Below are 19,945 nucleotides of genomic sequence, written 5' to 3' on the forward strand. Positions count from 1 at the left end.
ACGGGCCATGTTTGCGCCCCGCTGCTGCATTTCCATATTCCTTTAGGCTAAGAACAGACGCGGATTTCGATTTAATTCTGGCCCACAAAGAAAACTTCAAAGAGACGCTGGAGCTTTATGTTGCACCCTAAAACTTCCGGTGTGTGTGCTGTGCGTCTCTCTCTCTCTCTGCCCCTACGTCCACAAGGTGACAGAATGTATTTACACTACAAGTTTCGATTTTAATAGTCCTCATCCTCAGTGGCCTGTGTACCGGCGTGTGTGCGGATCCGGACCCGGTCGCTGTGAGCTCAGAGTCCGGAGCGAAGCTCGCGAGGGGAGGGAATCCCTCCAGTGTCTGACGCTCCTTTACCAAGGAAACCCACACGCTCGCTGACGCAACTGCCCATTTTAGGAAACATGCGTCAATAGACCGTACCAAGTCACACAAATGGTGACCCGGACAACAAGTGCAAACGTCTTTTACAAAAGAAGCCTTCTCCAGACGCAAGGATTTTGTTACTCTGGCCATATTTGCGTTATTCGGTTATAATCCCAGTGTCCTACGGGCGAAGGATTATTCCAGGGGTCACTTCTCTTTCTCCGCCTTAGCCAAAAATAACCCCTCCTTGGATGAAGTCGTAACGCCCAAACGTGACGCAAGCCGTTTCGTTGGCGTTGAAAAGCGGTTGCACATCTTCATAGTGCCATTGAAGTGAGTCATCTCTAGGAAGTGTGGTAAAAGGGAAAAGAAAAAAAGTTAGAACTGTTCCGTGAACAGCAGATAGCTGCGATAAGGTGTGTAACAGGCAAGGCGACGGAAAATCTTCAGTAGACAAGACTAGGGTTTAAAGCGAATGTAAACCTGCGTGAGTCACTCTAACTACAGGTTGATTTGTCTAAACTGGATTTGACTGTTGAAGGTGTGCTGCTGACTTTAGGGTGAAGTTTGCGCACCTGAGAGGATCTACATAGTCTAGCGTAGCTGTGAGTTTACCTGGCGGCGCAAGAATAATTAAAGCACAATACAAGCATAGACGCAACAAGCCAAGGGAGTATTTATTGTAACTGGCAAAAGTTTTAGTAATGTTTTAGGGTAATTTAGGGAGAGCAATTAGTGCACTTTGTGTTTGCCAACACTTTTCTGGATATCCAAAATTAACTCTCGAATCAGAGGATTTCACTGCTGGTGCTCTTTTTTCTTTCCTTTTTTTTACTGCGAGGATTTTTTTTTTTTTTTTTTTTTTTTTAAGAAAAAAAAAAAGCTCCAGAGCTCCAACCCGTCTACTGAAATCTTCCTTTTTCCTGGATCATGTACCAGGACTACTCCGGGAACTACGACACCTCGTCCCGCGGCAGCAGCACCTCTCCGGCCCAGCCAGAGTCCTTCACGAGCGGCAGCAGCACGATCGGCAGTCCGATCTCTACCTCAAGCTACCAGGTAAGGAGCTGCAAGAGAGCACGGGGGCACCGGTCCGCACGGTGCTGCCTGTGACAAGCACACCGCTCTGTCTCTCACATTTGCAATAGTGTCAGTCTGCACACCCGTGAAGAAATGTATAGACCTGCTTGTTTTGCTATAGTCATGCATCTATCATGCAAACACGGCTTTAAACTCCTGTACAGAGACTCTGTAATGTAAGAATATGCCACTTGGCTTGGGGAAGAACGGATGAACCCAATGACACAGATTGCAGCGGTGACTCAACAGATGCAAGCTTACTCTTTGGCCAGCCTGTGCACAGCTCTGCACACATGCATTTTGCATTTGAATATGAACGCATGCCATATTAATTGTGTCATGATGTATAATTACACTCTAATTACGCTCTGATCATCTGGTTGCTGCGCAGACAAAATGGTGGAAACGTGCTACTTTTGCGCATAATTCACATATTCACAGGCCTAAGTTGGACATAATGATGAAACACAATTAGTTCTCAACGTGCTTGGTGCAGGACAATATTTTTTCTTTATCATTATCTATAGGCGCAGTAAGTGCACATAGGCCTGTAGAGGTTGGGTAAATTGGCCCGGCATCCTTGCGCATCTGTTTTGTTGGGTTAAAGAATTTGTGTTATAAATCTAGACCAGGTCCAGAGGTTTTGCATGGTGAAATATGCGGAAACGCTGCTTTATGCGCTGTGCAGTGTTTTGTGCAGGAGAAGCGCCTCTCGATACACCCCCGGGGACGCTGTAGAGATTTGTGATTTCCAGATGTCAATCCAACATCGAATCCGCGTATTTTTCATCCCTCACTCACTTTCATCACAATTTCTTACAAAACAGGGAGATTCTAAGGGCATTCGTGCGTGTCCTGCCGGTGGCACCCTGCTGGGAACACATTTTACGCACAAGCAAGGCATCGCGATCATGACAAGAGCGGTCACATACCATGTTCTCTGTTATGTCCATTTCACCGTGCTCTGAGGACATTTAGTGTCGCTATAGACCGATGCAAAATGCAACAGGCATCTAATATGCGGACATGAAAACAGACAAGCGCACCGAAGCTCTGGGCATCGCCAGGTTATGGCTTCTGTCGTCTACTTAGAATATTTCATAGGGGAAAAAAAACAGGTCCACCAAGGGCATAATGCAAATGCCCCATGTTTAAGGTCAATCAAAAGCTATGTCTACGGCAGGTAATTACTTCTATGAGCGCAAAGCACCTCGCACAGAGACGAGACTGAGGCCTGTGGATAGTTACAAATAGCATGGCCACAGAGTCAGGTTGTAGTCTGATTTTCTCAGACGCGCCTTGTGTTGCACATGGCACATTTCTTCCAGTGGGAAGCGCACACAGACTGGAAGTGCGGCTCTGGTTAAACCAAAAGCCCATTTCCTTATTGTGTTTGACGAAATGCCAAAAAATCAACCACTTTCAGTCAGAGATACGTCGGTTTAAAGACAAAAATCACTGGAATCCATCCCACCGCTTTCATCACAGAGAGGACAATTTGCTGATACATGTTTAAAACGAGAGATACATCTGTAACAAGTTAATATGAAGAGGACGCCGTGCCCCTGTAATCACAAATAATAGGATATGAATCCGGGAAGGGGCGAGCTGTTTACTCGCATCCTGTTGCGTAGTGACTTCTATGGAAAAAGCCTCCCCGAGCACACGCAACATTACGGTAAACGACTTTTGGCACATATTTATCACTACTCTAGTTCCCTGTGATCACATTATCCTGCCTGTTGCCTATTACCACGGGCATGTACGTGACCGCGTCGTTGGTTTTATTCCCTCATGGGATAAGAGAAGGGGATTTTTTTTTTATCACCCAAACGTCTGGGATGTTTTGTTACGGGACGCCGTCTTCCTCTAGAAGTGCAGGCTGCCAGTGTTAAGCCAGACAAAATAAAAAATACAACACTTCCGAATTAATAAATGCAAAGAACCAAAGAGAAAATAAAGAATATCCTCCAGGAAGACTTTGTTTGGTGTGTGTTTTTGAGTTGCTTTATTGTTTTATTTTTCACCAGGAAACACTACGCTATAATATTTTCAGTATCTATTTCACAGCTACTGTTGGACACCATGTTAAGTGATCAGTTTCTGATGTTCTGGAAACACAATTCCTTTCCCCAGATAGTGACCAATTTTGTACTTTTTAAAAAAAAAAATATGTAGGGCAAAATCGCCTAATTCCCAGTCTTGTTCTGGCGACCTGTCTGCCCTGATACAGCTGGCTGCTTCCCCCTTTACTGGAACTGACCGCTTTACACGTGTGGTTAACGAATCCCATACACAATGACTCACCAGACAAACAAAGTACGAATAGACTGCCGGGATATCCGTCGGAAAGTCGGGAATAACGGGGATGGGGACGTGCGTAAATTACGCACTTTGGCACCCACGTCTCACAGCCCGTCTGTTTCTCAACTCCAGACATCTGAAGTAACTCCAGCCAGTTGACACTTGTTCATTAGAGCGGTGGTTCTCAAAGTGGGGGGCTAAGAGACTCATTTCAATAGAATTCGGCTCACTAGAATGTATAAGGACAATTATTCATGCCGAAGTTTTCAGCTTCACCATTGCGCAGTCCTCATCAAAAACAACAACGCTGAGCATATGGGGTTTCCTGGAACAAAATTTCCTAAAGGTACCTGCATTGCCCCTAATAACTTTCTGTGACAAAAGAACCCAGCATGAGAGTCATGCCCTTGTTTCATAAACAACAATATGGCTTCAGAGGTCTCCACAAATGAGCAAATCCATGAAATACTTTTAATCAGCATACTTAGGAAATGTAAAAGCAGTCTATCACTGTTTATTCAGGTGATGAAATCATAAAAGACTGTTCACTGTCATTTGGCACATTTTATATTTCCAGAAAGGGACATTACAGCATAATGCTTTCCATTTACCTCTCTCATAGTTTACCCAAGGGCAAGAAAGGTCTCCACCACTGACACCCCCCCTCCCCCACCTCTGCACCTGCATTACCATGTGAACACCCTGACCTGTTCCATTGTGCATCTGCCCCCATCAAAGTTAAACAAAAAGACAACTATTAAAAGCAGCTGAGATTCAAAATTGGAGCTTAAAAATTTACGATTAAAATTGATATGTACCTACATGTAGGACTGCGAACAGGGGGGTGCACCAGGTCAGCTGTCCTGGACCCTGGAATAATGGACAACCCAAAAGGGCCATCTAACCTTTAAATAATGTGTTGAGCTTTAGAGATCATCATGTCCTAGGAACAAGCAGGACACACGGCGGCCCTGCCTGCGCGCTCTGCTGTTAATCCAGACATGTATAAGACATGCCCGATGCATTTTTTCCCTTCTCCCGTTTATTGTAGTGTAGTGGAGATGCAGCGGGCACCTTGGGCTTTCCCACATGATTCACTGCATGTGTCACTTGTTCCACTCCAGGGGTTACACGGGTAAAACTAGACAGTGTTTTGCCTATGTGGACTGAATCATTACTATAAGCTTGAAATGTGGAAAATGTGTGAATTTGATAAAGGTGGGTGGTGTGCGCCTGTATGATTGAGCTGTCAAGGAAACAAGGCAGGTACCAAAGATGATGCAAGATACTGATGGGATGAAGTTACATGTATTGATGGCGTTTCAGTAGAATTCCTACAATTCCTCTCATCATATTTCTACCTCTCTTTCTCCTCATGCAGAAGTACAGGGTTGACATGCCCGGCTCCAACAGTGCCTTCATCCCCACCATCAATGCCATCACTACCAGCCAAGACCTACAGTGGATGGTGCAGCCCACCGTCATCACCTCCATGTCCAACCCTTACTCCCGCTCCCACCCTTACAGCCATCACCTGACCAACGGTCCAGGGCTGCTGGGACACAACACACTGGCAAGGCCCGGCGTCATCCGCTCCATCGGGGACGCCCGAGGGCGGCGTAAGAGGGACGAGCAGGTGAGCGACATGGAATGAGAAACCTGCAAAAAGCATTAATCAGCTTCACTGGGCTGATATTATTATTTTTTTTATTTTTTTTATTTTTTTGACTATTAGATATCGAAGAGTCCATGTCTTCCCTCTTTGATATGAAAGAGGTTATTCTCTAGATCTGTAAAAAAAAAATTATATTGTTATATATTATATATTATATTGTTATATTGTTGAACAGTATCTCTCTCATCCTCTTATTTTGCATTTTCTCAATCTTCTTGTTTTTGTTTATTCAAGCAGTTAATTAAAGATAAATAGTAATAGTTTTCTCATTTATGTTTTTTCATAGTAATTTTCAAATTTCAGCTGTTGAATATTAGCACAAAAATTGCTATTGGCAGCTTCAGTCAAAAAAAACAACTGAATCAGTATCAGTCTAAAAAAAAAAAAAAGCACATCAGTCAAACCCTATAGCAAAAAGGCTGTTGCAGGATTGTTTGTTTGTTTGTTTGTTTTTGTTTTTGTCGGCCCTCACAATGTCCTTGCAGAGCATTTCTGCTATAACCAAAACAAGTTATGTTTATTCTGTGCATTGGAATTCATGAAATCGATCTCTGGTTTGTATGCATATCCGGGGGTGGAACAATAAATCAGTAATACAATATATCGTGATACTTCCTCTTGTATTTGATTATCAATCGACTTGCGCCAGGTATCAGTAATTGAATTCTAATCCTAATTTGCACATTTGAGTTCCTATTAGGTGCATTTGGTCCCTGCCTTTAGATGTTTTAACTGGAACTGTTCTGTCATGTTCCTGTTGCAGGCTATTTTTTCCTCCTCAGTTACAAACATTCTGATGCATCATTGTTAATTATCCTACAATATATTACAAATTGCAGAATCGCCTGTAGTGCGATTCCATCATTATCGTGGGTAAAATATCGTGACAGTATCGTATCTGCAGTTCCCCAGTGACTCCCACCCCCTTGCATAACAATTTATCATTTAGTTTATTTGATAATGCCACGACCACTGTGCCAGAATGATTTCTATGGTCTCTCAATAATTGTTAATCTGCTCACATCCAAGCAGTAGTAGCCAGGTCTTGTTTATACTCCTCTGCTTTGCTTCATATTGATCGATCTGTGTGTATGTGTGTGTGTGTGTGTGTGTGTGTGTGTGTGTGTATGCATGCACGCATGCATGTACTTTTGTGTATGTGTGTGTGTGTGTGTGTGTGTGTGTGTGTGTATGAGTGTGTGTGAGACAAACAACTCACCTGGTTTGTTCCTCCACTCCTAGCTAACCCCAGAGGAGGAGGAGAAAAGGAGAGTGAGGCGTGAGAGGAATAAGTTAGCTGCAGCCAAATGCCGCAACCGCAGACGAGAGCTCACTGAGATGCTCCAAGGGGTGAGTAGATAGAAGCACCCAGCTGCAGCCACCAGAATCGGCCTCAGCTTCAATTGCACTGCGCTTTCATCATGAAATGAGGGTTTGCAAAACAGACCACACATCAGTGCAGGCGCCGGGGCATCCTTTTGCCTCTTGTGCAGCATCCCCTCCAGCTAATAGACAGCCACGCTTCCTAACTCCGTGCATGTGCCCGATTTTGCATCACCTGAGTTGTCACAGCTAAAGTTATGGCAGACAGCAGAAAACCTAGAAGATCTGATAATGGCAAGGCAGCAGAATGCACGGTGCACAGTGAAAGAAAACTAGCCATAGTTGTTCATAAGTCTGGCTTGATTCCAAGTTGGTGATGAGTGACTGAACTCCACACCTACTAAATTTGCAACCCCGCGTTACTGGTTTGACTCTCGCTGTGCCTCTGATTGCTAAGTCTCGCTAAAAGATGACAGCCGATGAAAAGCTTTTTGTCTGGAGCAGCTGTAGACAGAGGTAGGGCTGTCTCACAAGCCTGCCTGGCAGACAGTAACAGCATCTAAATGGACTAATTAGCTCAATTACAGTGAGGTTGAGCTTGTCAGGCCGAAAACCCCAGGAATGGAATGTGCTGTAGGCAGCTGTCTCTATGAATGCAGGACATTTTGTAAAGGGGGCAAATTGCTTGTCTCACAATCCCACATACAGACATGTCCTGCGCACACATAGACGAATACACACACTCCCACACTGCCAGAGCGATTGCTTCCAGGGAAAAAAACGCCCTTCCGTCTTCACACCGCTGTTTGTTAAAACTCCAAATAAGGAAGCATCGCTTTCCAACTATGTGAAAGAGCGATATATCTGCAACTTATCCTCGCTTTGATTGACTGATATCACTCCTTAATGTTTTACTCCAAGTTTGATGTTGAGCACCTCCTCCCTAAGCTCATTGTTAGCAGCTTCCTCATACCTTTGTCCCCAAGTCAAAGTTCTCAGACAGCATGTCAGCTTATCTTTGTTTGGCTGGCCGTGCCTGTCTGGGACCCGCGTTGGCTTTTTACAAGATCTGTCTTTGTCTTCTGGGGCTTTGTGACACATTAATGACACATTGCAGAGGTTGGGGTTGCTGCTTTTATGTTAGGTCTCATGTTGCTACGAGACACAAACAATGTACAACTTCAAGTGGGCTCCCAGTCATCTTAAAGATTACAGGTTGTGACCGTGTAAATGGCCTGCGACAAATTCTTGATTTCATGTGCTGATTGTACCATTTGTGCTGGTCTCTTTTGTTATCCACTCTACCCTGTTTACTGAGAACACTGTGGAAAACAAACACTGCCCTCTTTTGGTTCTTTAAAGTATAGTCAAACTGTCTGACCACCTGATGGACAAAGGAACTCTTGAAATTCTGTTATCAAGACATAATAAAAATGCACTGTAGTTTTTAGATAATTTTCTGAAGATATGATTAACTTGTTTTTATTTATTTATTTTTTCGTTGATTAGCCATTCACATGTTTGATTTACATCACTTGCTTTTAGCAACACAGTGTTAACCTGATCCCCATTTCGTGTTTCTCTCTGTGAGCAGGAGACAGAGAAGCTGGAGGAGGAGAAGGCGGACTTGCAGAAGGAGATCGAGTCCCTGCAGAAAGAGAAAGACAAGCTGGAGTTCATGCTGGTCGCCCATAATCCTGTGTGCAAGCTGCCCATAGAGGACCGCCACCAGGGTGGGCACCACCACCATCACCACCACCAGCAGCCACAGCAGCAACAGTGTGCCCCCCTACCCTTGACCATGCGCTCCAACATGGGCAACCGGGGCCCCATCAACCAGGTGGTGGTGAAGCAGGAACCGGAGGAGGACGATGACAATGTGGGAAAGTCCCAGCGCTCTGTCATCAAGCCCATCTGTCTGGGCAGCGGTGGGGTCGTCGGTGGCAGCATTTACTGCACAGACGGGGACAGCCTCAACACACCAGTGGTTGCAGCCTCCACCCCGGCCTCCACACCCAGCGCCCCGAGCCTCATCTTCACCTACCCTAGCATGCTGGAGCCAGAGAGTCCTTCACCCTCCTCCGAGTCGTGCTCCAAGGCCCACCGACGCAGCAGCAGCAGCGGCGACCAGTCCTCAGACTCCCTCAATTCACCCACCCTCCTGGCCCTCTGAGCGAGGGCTCAGTCAAGCGAGCTCGGGTGACAAACAAACACTGTGGACGATGGCAAAAGTGTAAGAGCAACTGCGTCACGCTGACAACCCTCCCGCCCCCCCCCCCCAACCACACCCCAACCCTCAACCCCCCCCACCCAATGTCTTTAAAAGACCCAAGAGCACATTCAAAAGTCCAGACCAAGCTGACCATGTGAGCCGTCTCCTTGACGCAGGGAGACCCACAAGGGCTACGCCGCTCGTTTCTTCTTGTTCTGCTTCAGTGTGATTTTTTTTATATGTAAACGTGTGTGCAGCGATCCCGACAAGTGTCGTCCCTCCTCCATTTCAACTCCAGAGTGTCAACTTGTTTACTGAACAGATGATTTTTTTTGTTTGTTTGTTTTTTTGAAGTAAGAGATGCCCAAATCGGGCAGTCGCGGTGAGTTGAGGCGACAAGAAAACTAAAGAACGAGCTCAATATATTTTTTGAAAACATTGTTAGAAAGCCATGTGGACAGCACTTGCACTCCGCCAAGATCAATCAATAAATCACTAAACGAGGTCAGCATTTTCCCTGGAATTTCTGAAGAGCGATGCAGACAATGAGCAAAGACTTCTTCTCATCTTTTTAGATTTGTCCTTCATATCCCAGAAACTTGGACCATGATTCTGGAATCGCTACAAAGAGTGTGGATGTGCTCGTAAACAGTTTTGACGTTATTTCCATCTCTTTAATTGTATTTATGGCCTGTGCTGATAAATTTTACAAAGTGTTTTGTTGATACATTGTCCTCTCCTTATCTGCCTGTAGAAAAGCAACATGGTTTGCCGCAAGGTGAAACAGGAATCCTCAGTGTTGCAAAGGATACGAGCCAATTTTGAGTCAATGCCTAGTTCCTCAATACTCTATACCTACTATTTTGCCATAGCGTTGATGGCTTGACTTTACAGTAGTATTGATGTGCTTTTCCTCAGTGATCTTGTACCTGAACTTTACAACATGTTTAAGACAAAGTGTATGTGATTTACATTGATGTCAGGGATTTCTCTCATGTGTAGTAGAACCCCAGTCCTGAAGAACATTGCAGGAACGCAGGCTGTTGTATGGTCTAGCCAAAGTGTTGCAGTGGTGGTGTGTGGAGGAGAGCAATTTCATAGGGTCATCTTGTCATGTCAGAAAAGTTTGTTTATTCGCTCAGACATGTCAAAGACATTCCACCAACATAAAAGTTTGAACTAAACCCTCCTTAGCTGGATTCTGTAGTTCTCTTTGTAGTTCTGTTTTTTTTTTTCTAGCTCTGCATTTTTCTCCAAATAAGAGTCTTACTCTTTTCAACACTGCCTCTCAAGGCAGGTCAGGTTTCAAAAGCCAAAAGGTTTGTATTTCACATGTGATCCTGTAATCTGTTAGTCTCTGTGTAAAGGAGGAGTTTTGCTCGACTTTTGAAAAAGCCACTGTGGTCTAGACTGTCGCCAGCTGGCAATGATGTCAACCCTGTTTATACCTTTGTTAGTAAATCTGTCAGTTTTAGCAAAGAAATTATGTTAATTGCAGCTCAGATGTGCTGATTTATGGGTGTATGAACATATGCCAGCATCCTAGGTACTTGGTAGAAACTTTGTCACTAGTGGAAGCCTTGTTGGCTTAAATCAAGGGCCAGGCATAGCAACTAATTAATTTCTGACCGTTAGGAAGGGGTAAGAAGACTCTCTCTACAGCTGGCCTGAGATGAAAGAGGGGACACCTTGAGCAGACTTGAGAAGAATAAATATTTCTGAAGTTCTATAAAGCACTTCTTTTTCATATATTTTTTGTGTGCATCTTCAAGGGAAGAGGGTTTTAAATACTGCCATGCACTGAGAAGGATAGAACTGCGATATTTGGGACTTATTTGTTTACTTCAAACATTCCTAATAGATATGAGGTCAGGGGTCGAGGGGTGTCATAATCTTTGCTATAATCTTTTTTTTTTTTTTTTTTTTTGTTAGCCAATGAATAGAAGATGGGGCCGGAAGACTTTTGTTGTGCTGGATGCAGCAAATGAACTTTGCAATTCAATGAAAAAAAAAAAACTGCTGCTGTTGTTAACTTGTTTCGAAGGAACATGTCACCTGTTTGTCTTTTGATGCTGTTGGATTTAACGTTGCTGGTTATGATATCACGCAGATGCAACGGGGAAAGCACCTATCCTGCATTGACACCATAAAAAGACATAAAACAATAACCAAAAACATTATTGTGGGTGAGTCTGATTATGTCTGTATGTTTAAACTTTCTGGACCCCCTAGAAACACATAGGAAAGCCATTGACTGTAGATCTTCTACTGTACATGTCATCTACTGTCTGTCCTCTACTGTCTGCCTGTTTTCAATTACTATTACTTATTTTCCAAATGCTTTACCTGTTTAAAATGATTCAAAATGAATAAAAACAGCAATATGTATAGCAGTGTTTGTTAATTTAAATCAATAATAATAAAAACAGTTTCAACTTGCAATAGTCCTGTTTCATTCCTGGGAAAAGGTTTTATTGCGCATACATAAGTCACAGTAATTCAATCAAGTGCAATTACGCTTTTGCCTCAAGGCTATAATGCAATAATGAGTCGAACAGGCTGAACTTTTTTTTTTTTTTTTTTCCATCAACTGGCTGCTTATCATTCTGATGCAAAAATAATAACTGCAATAGAAAGACTAAGACTAATAGAAAATGTGCTGACTACCCTCTAAAGTAGCTGGTATAATTGAAAGACTGCAAGGCACAGCCCAGGGCAACAATAAGTGGCTGGTTAAAGGGTAAACAAAATGGGAGAGCTGCTGCAATGACATTTTATTTAAAATAGCAAGCATCCATTTAAACATCGGAAAAGTGTATGAAAAAAGGTTATTTCAGACTTAGTGGTTTAACTAGCATCTTGGTTTGAAGACCTCTCTGTGGGGCAAAGAGGTAACAAACAGAAGGAACAGTGGGATGAGGAGCTGAGCCTCACTTGATAATGCTAGTGAAGTTCACTGGCCATGAAGCTCCTGCTAAGCAATTTGTGTTCTGAGTTTGCCACCAGAGGAAAATGAGTCAGTAGATAAGATGCTGTAGGTGTAAAAATAGCATGAAGTTTTGATCTGTCTTTCAGTCAAAATATCAAAATAGTACGTAAGTAAAGTTGGTCGGTATAGTTCATCAATCGGTTGCTTACAGACTTCATGGAATCCTGAAGACGATGTGTCACATTTCTCTCCTGGCGTCGTGGGTCCACCTTCGCATTTTAATCTTTGCAGAATCTGAAATGTCATCTGGAATCTCACATACAGTGCTCGCTGATGTCATCAGTGAAGAGTCAGTAATGGGTGAGTAAATGAGTCATGAGGTAAGGTATAGCCAGATACACAGAGACGCAGGATTTTTTGATGTGTAGTTGTCATAAGGCGAGTCATCTTTAAGCAGAATCTCAGATCTACAAGCTCCTTGTGACTCAGAGGGAGCGAAATTTCTGATGTGGGGCTTCTGGAGGCATCTTCTTGCCATCTTCAGTTTTAACAGCCGCAACAGGTTGGAAAGACTAGCGGCAGAGAGAATATCCACCTCAAAGTCTGACCCTGGAAAGTGTTACGACAAAATTAAGGGTCAAATGTGGACACCTGGGACAGGTCTCTAGATCTACATCCATAGAGCTCACATGGGGCATACTGCTGACATCAGATTGTGAACTCTCATAAACACTGACCCTTGAACATTTAGGAAGGTCAGGAGTGAAACTGTTCATTCCAGGCATCAGTTTCAGCAACTTAAACTCTAGATGACCCATTGCAGTTGAGGTGGCTGGAGCTTAGCAGAAAAGCCTCAGACCAACAACACAAACACTATCTGTGGGCTGGATGTTGACACACTGACAGAGATTAGTACATTAGCCAGAATTGGCTTATCAGAAATGCACTTTTTGAATGCAGTGTCATTCAGTTCAAGTAGAATAGCAAGCTCCAAATCTATCTTCAAGTCATCAATAACAATATAAAGTAGGGGGTTTCTTAACCGAATCAGATGGCATAGTAACTGTTCCACTTTGACTTTCACTTGGTAACCTGAGAGAAAAATACAGTCTCATCAATAAAGACAGACTGGTCTGTCAGGTTTGCGTGTTTCTTCCTGAATTGGCCATTAAACACAGGTAGGGTAACATCATCCATGCAAGGATTTCCAAAGCAATGACTGTGATAGATTTGACAACATCCATGTCCATGACACCATCGCAGGGTGTGCCACTGTCTGCAGATGAAGCCTGTCAGCTTTGCAGGGTTTTAAAAAGAACTCTCAAGTGTGCAACTTTTCTCATGTGCTGCTGGGTGGTGACGCTTTACATGAATGTTGAACTTTCCTGTGTAAAGAGTTGTGTAACAGCTTACCAAAGTATTTGAATGTCAGTCATGATATTACGGATACCAAAAGCTGTTACATCACCCTGTTTAAATATCTGATGGAAAATACACAACACAACTAAATTATTCAAATGTATTTTCTCATTTTAAGGGCATTCATTAAAAACAAATTTTGAGTGACCCAAAGTACATCAGCAGCACATAGGGAAAAATACTAATAGTGTCCAAAATATATTTTGAGAGTCATCTACTTGAACAAATATGTTTTGGAGCATTTTTTAAAGAGAGTTTGATCACTGTGCACAATGCAGTACTGACTTTTCACCACTAGATGGCTGTATAGTCATATATTACAAAAACTATGAAAAGAGGATAGTGTTGCACATCATGCTCCCAGTTTTCGGCATACATCTTCATGGAGCACAGCAGTATGGAGGTGAGAAAAACAAAAAATATTAAAGAAATTATAATGAGAATAATCTCGCCGATGTGGAGCCTTATTTCAAAATATGATTGTGATTGCCATATTTTGATGATGTTTTCTACAGTTAAATATTTCTGTCATTTGTGTAAATGTCTACTGACGGTAATTACCTATCTTTATCTGACTGTTGTCACGTTGTTGTTGGATTTATTTATTCATCTATCTATCTATCTATCTATCTATCTATCTATCTATCTATCTATCTATCTACCTATTTATTTATTTATTTATTTATTTATTATTTTAATGCTTTGCTTGCTCAACTTGTCAGTTTGCTGTTTGCTGTTTGCTCATATATCAGAACACTTTCATGAAATGCTAAAATTGATCACTAGATGGAGGTATGTCCCCATAATCTGAAGAAAACATGTGGCCTGTATACCACTTATCTCCTTACCAATAGATTTGGCCTGTATACCACTTATCTCCTTACCAATAGATTTGAGCTACCCCTGGATTTTACATGTACAATATTTATAAATAACTAAATGGTTAAAAAAAAAAAAAAAAAAAAGATAGGGAACTTTTGTGAACTTTTAGAAAAGATCTTTAGATAGATAGATCATCACTCCTTTGCACAAAAGACACTCTTTATTTTTATTATTAAAATGAAAATGTATTTCCCTCAGTTTATACAGAGTATATAGGACAATAACTGAACCCTAAAAATAAAATTTGTTTGCCAAATGAAGGTCTGGTGACTAAAGGTTTACTGTGAATGCATGAATGCAAGTAAATGGGGGACTTTGACATTCCACTCAAAAAGCTCATGGACTATGAAGTTAATTTTATCCAAAAACTTCCAGCATCCGAAAACTGTAGCTTCTGGTCTGGGTAGAATCTGTGATGCAGTAAAGTGGAGCCGGAGGCAGTGCAGTGGTAGCTGAGTCTGGTGGTGATTCATTTATTTTCACTACAGCACTACAAGCAATTTTAGGAGATTTCACTTGTAGAAACCTCCATATGCAATGGTTCTAAAATATCTATAACCAGTTCCTTCAATTTCAGTCAAACCTTAATGTCCCCTGAGGCAAATTTTGTCCACAGCCAGAAATTTTAAACATATAACAATATAATAAAACACAACAAATCATCACTAAACAGACAACCAGTACAACCAATTAATCAATCAATAAATCAAACATGGAAAAAAGTTTTCTGTGCCATCATACCTCCTTCAAATGCAAGTGTAATAGTACAAGATGCATGTTAAGCAAATTATTCAAGGGCAGTAATGAAGCAAGTTAATGGCCACCGGACCAAAACAGTTTGTCATTCTCTTTGTTCTTATGATTGGCATTTTGAGGCTGTGTCCTGAAAGCAGGAACTCAAAGAAAGCCTGAAGTGGGAGACCAGGCCAGTCCAGGATTGCCTTTGCTTACTGATTAATTGGAAATTAAAAGGTATAGAACACTTCAGATTTGGAGACAGATTTAGCCTACATCTCTGGTCTTGAGTGTCTTCAGATCTGGTCTGGGAATGAAATGAAACTTGACAAGGGTGACTCCGGCCCTTTTGATAACTCTCCATTTGCTCATTCATTCATGCACTGTTTGAGCTTAAAGTATCAATTTGTTCAGACACTGGAAAACTCATGCTTGTGCTGAAAAGAAAATCAAGATTCTAGTCTGTGAGACATACCTTTAGATGCGATCAGTTGCTGTCATCCACAATGCTGTATTTTTTTTTTTCATCTTAAATATACCACAAGGCAGTAGGATAATATTGCACTCACAGACTAAATCCCTTCAAACAGCCGAATCTCAAATTCTAGCTTGTGCGTTTTCCTTGAAATCGAACACTGGGTTTCTGGGAGTACTCGGGATGAGACAGGTGGTTGGCATCAGGACACGATGTAATTTAATATTAACACATGAATTTGCTTGGTTTGCAAAGATGGCTGCTATATCAGGCATACAGCTACGAGCCGGCCTTTAATGGGCTGAATCATGCGGTTCTTTTGTATATCAGTTTACTGTGAGATGAAACACTCACTTTCACAGTGCTTTGTGTTGCATAGTTCATAATAGCCTTCAGGGACTTTTAGACAATGGTTTAAGATGCTTTGATGCAGACGTGCAATTTAAGTCGTAGCACATACATGCAAACACTTGAACATTCAGTTTGCACAGAACAATGCAGAGTGGTGTCCATATTATAACCTGAACCTATGATTTATGTTTTTGACTGGCCTTCCTTTCCTCTTGCTGCCACTATCATGTGTCCTTGGATTAAATCGATTCACATCTTGAGATCTGATTACAACCGATGGAGAATTAAGCTGGACATACTAGCACATTTCCAGCAATGACCTTTTCCTCAGGGTCCTTTTCTTTTTAATGTGGTCTAGGAGATGCTATACAATTGTGAGTGAAGGAGTAGTTACCCCTGCTAAAGATGAAATTTATATATTTGCTATAATACCTCATTTAAATGGAACATGCGCGGGCATAGTGTGTAAATGTTATATGTGCTGAGCAAACACAATGGCTGATTCATTACCCTGCAAGGGTGATTAAAAAGAAAATGAGTCTTGCAAAGCCAGATGTGTTATGCAGTGAAGACAGTGAAGCAGTGGTACAGAGTAACATTTACTCTTTTCATTTGATCCATCCAGAGTAAAAATTTGAGGACAAAACCAGTGGAAATGCATTTGGCAACGTGAGATGATGAGCACATTTTCAGAGAAAAAGCTTATCTTGATTGCTATTTTCTCCCACACAGGATGAGGCTTGTTTCTTTTGGAGATTAGCACACATCAGCATGGCAGACAGAATCACCGCCTTCCTCTGTAGAGAATCATGGCAGAAAATCACCTGGCCGTCCTTCAGCGTTGAGATGACCACAGATATTGCTGACGTCAACGTTCACTTACAAAGACTAAAGCTACAATCTAAATCAGTGTGCAATAGTGTGCGACTTTGAACGAGCAAGAAGGGCACAGGAGGAGGGACCGAAGCATAAAAGGTGACCGTGCCCCTGAGTGCTGATGTGGACATTTATTTAAGGGCTTAAGCCATGGGCTACTTAACACTCTCTGACACCTGGCTGCAAAAAACACATTAATTTTATGCTCGCTTTAGACTTTAATGTCAGCAGGCAGTGAGATTCAGCTGACCAAAGAACAATACTTTAATGCGCATTGTGCACCGTTATAAGGGTCTTGATATATTCACTGAAATCAATTGGGTTGAGATAATTTGGCATCCTTCGGAAAGTCGTATTATCTGAGCTATTGGCATCTTTTGGAGGGCAGCCCAGATGTTTGGCTTGTTTTCACTGGTCAGGACAGTCTTATCTTCAGAAGAGATAACACTGTCCCCATAAACAGATTAAAGTGATAGTGGCTGACAGCATGTTGGAGTACAGCAAGGTGATTTGTTTGCTGGCATATGCTGCAGCCTCAATCCCAGCTTGTAAAATGTGAGTTGTTAACAAGTGTGTATAATAAATACAATAAACAAACTTCCAAGTTATACCATGACACCATGACATTATTGACTTGTTAATTATTCTTTCAATAAAGAGGGCTATTTTAAATACTCATGGGATGCACTGAGAATTCAGCACACCATTAAGATTTTATTTATTCAATTTAACCTCTATCGATTGTGGCACATCGACTGAAAAACACATTACAGTGATGACTGGACAAAACAAGCGAAAGGCCGCTTTAATGGGTTCAGGACAAAAAGGTCATTTGATGAAGAATATAAGAGTAAGACAAAATACCACAGAGACAACACAATAATACACCAGACAATAGCAAATAAACACTACAAATAGCATGGCAGGAGATGAGATGGCAAAGATAGAAGCTGTGAAACATCTTTTTAGTGAGTCTAACTGTTACTTGTGTTACTTGTTATTTTTTGAAAAACAAAATTAAAGAGTAAATCTAACTTGTGTTGCTGTTAAGAGCGTCTCCTATCAGTTATTTCCCCTACAGATAAACGTTTGACTTATTTTAAAGCAGAATAAGTTGGAAAAAGGGGAAACTGCCATTGGGCTGAAGCGTATTATCAGTAAGCAGAATGTTCTTGGATGACAGGTCCCTCAGTGAAATTAACCGTCAAGTTATGCCATGAAAACATCTTCTCTGAGCGGCAAAAAGAAGTGTTGCTAGATCTGTGAAATGTATGCTCCCTTTGATTTTAACCTAAATTTCATGGCTGTTTCTCATTGCTTGTGGGAGGCTCATGAACTTAGCTTGATCCCGGTTTTAAGGGCTCACAGAAACATTTGTGTCATGGGCACAACTGCAAATACAACACCTTATCAGATAAGTCTGTTGAAGGAGTGCATGCATCTACAAGTCCAGTCCCTCAGTCTTGGTAGACAGGAGCCTCGAAACATCATCTAGTCTTTGCTGTAAAGGATCTAATTACCTGGCATGATATCTATGTGTTTTTGCTTCTGATAGAACTTAGAGAACTTATTAAAGATGTTAGTAATGGGCAGAGCCACGACTAGCAGCCCACAGATGATACACAGGGTTCCTATGAGCTTCCCACCTAGTGTAACAGGGCAGGTGTCCCCATAGCCCACTGTGGTCATGCTAATGGTGGCCCACCACCAGCCAATAGGGATGGTCTGCAGCTCAGACTCCAAAGACTCTCTCTCTACAAAGTAGATGAGAACAGAGAAGATGGATATACCCACAGACAAGAAAAGCACCAGGAGCCCTACTTCGTGGTAACTGTGCCTAAGTGTTGCACCAAGAGATCGAAGGCCAGCTGAATGACGGGCCAGTTTTAGGATGCGAAACACTCGCATTAATCTCAAGATCTGAACCACTTTGCCAACATTCTCCAGTTCTGGGCTCTCCCCTTCATCCACTATGTCAAAGGCCCAAGTGGTGTAGAAGGGCAAAATCGAGATAAAGTCAATAATGTTGAGTGGGCTGCACAAGAACTTCCTAGGTGAAGGTGATGCAGCCAAACGAACAAGAAATTCCACAGAGAAGCAAATGACGCAGAAGTTCTCAAAGAAAGCCAGCACTGGGTTTTCAATCTCCTTGTCATTGAGATCCACCTGCTGGAAGTCAGGCATGCTGTGGACACACATGGCCACAATGGAGATAATGACCACACCCAAGGACACAACAGCCATTGCTTTAGCTGAAGTTGAGTAACCCGGGTTCTCAAATCGGATCCAAATATTTCTGCGGATATCTGCACACCAGGAGCCTTCAAACATTTCAAGATCCCTTTCTTTAGCTGACAGCTGCTCAGTCGATGAGTCAAAACTTTGGAGCTGCTGCTCATTGCTCCTCTGATCCCAGCCCTCATCCTCAGCAAACTCCTTCAGTTCCTGATATTTGTTGCTGCAGCAGGAATCCAGATGGCGTTCCTTGATGCCCCAGTACTCAATCTCTTGACCGAAAGAGACCACGCACAACCCTTCCATCAGGTGTATTTTGCCTGTGAGGTAAAAGTTAAGAACGTAGCGGAAAAAGCACGGATTGCGGTCAAAATAGTACTCCATTTCAGAGGGACTGAAGTCGTCACAGAGCTCGAGGATTGCTTCTTTGGAGCTGCAACACAGCAGACGTCCCAGACGTGTCTGCGGAAAACGTTTCAGAATATTTTGCTCCAGACGCTGTTTGAAGCCCCCGACGTTGATGTTAATAAAACAATCATCAGGGCTGTGCCTGTGAAGAATCTGTCCATACACCATGATGGAGCTGCAGTATGGGGAAAAGGAACTATCTTGTGTAAATCACTCTAATCCAGACACGTCTGAGTGATGCTCTGATGAAACTGCCTGCACAGAAAAACAAGCACACACTTAGTCACATTTGCCCAAAATGAAGAGCATTATATCTCAATACTGGTTTATTTTCTGCAGCAGTGGAGCACAATTTGGTATGCATTCTTCTGTCAGCATTTAACATGTTCAAAATGTTTTACACTGAGGAAGACAACACCACAGGCTTTAAATTATTCTCCTCAGGAATGCTACAGAAATTACCACTCATCAGAAAACAAAAACCAGTGGCTCATTAAATTGAATGCATTTACTCCTGATGGTTTACTGCATAGAACTGGAGTTGATGAAAATGTAATATTTAATGGGCTGTAGCCTGTTATTGCTGTGTGTGTGTATAATAGGTGTGTATAATAGGCCTGAGGCTTAATATCTTACAAAAGAAAATGTTTCACTCAGTATCCTCTGTACAAATTATTTCT

General features: G+C 42.2%; 2 protein-coding genes across 2 annotated transcripts; one reads left to right on the forward strand and one right to left on the reverse strand.

Annotated features, from left to right (window-relative positions):
* The first annotated feature begins 1,240 nt into the window (after positions 1 to 1,240).
* On the forward strand, positions 1,241 to 11,343 carry fosl2 (FOS like 2, AP-1 transcription factor subunit). Its single transcript, XM_030044526.1, has 4 exons — positions 1,241 to 1,420; positions 5,127 to 5,381; positions 6,663 to 6,770; positions 8,338 to 11,343. The coding sequence occupies exons 1-4, from the start codon at positions 1,292 to 1,294 to the stop codon at positions 8,914 to 8,916; spliced, it is 1,071 nt and encodes a 356-aa protein (XP_029900386.1). The 5' UTR covers positions 1,241 to 1,291; the 3' UTR covers positions 8,917 to 11,343.
* Positions 11,344 to 18,134: 6,791 nt separating this feature from the next.
* On the reverse strand, positions 18,135 to 19,433 carry kcns3a (potassium voltage-gated channel, delayed-rectifier, subfamily S, member 3a). Its single transcript, XM_030081967.1, has one exon. It carries the CDS (start codon positions 19,431 to 19,433, stop codon positions 18,135 to 18,137), a length of 1,299 nt encoding a protein of 432 aa, XP_029937827.1.
* Positions 19,434 to 19,945: the final 512 nt, after the last annotated feature.

This window comes from Myripristis murdjan, chromosome 22 (assembly GCF_902150065.1).
Source record: "Myripristis murdjan chromosome 22, fMyrMur1.1, whole genome shotgun sequence".
NCBI lineage: Eukaryota > Metazoa > Chordata > Actinopteri > Holocentriformes > Holocentridae > Myripristis > Myripristis murdjan.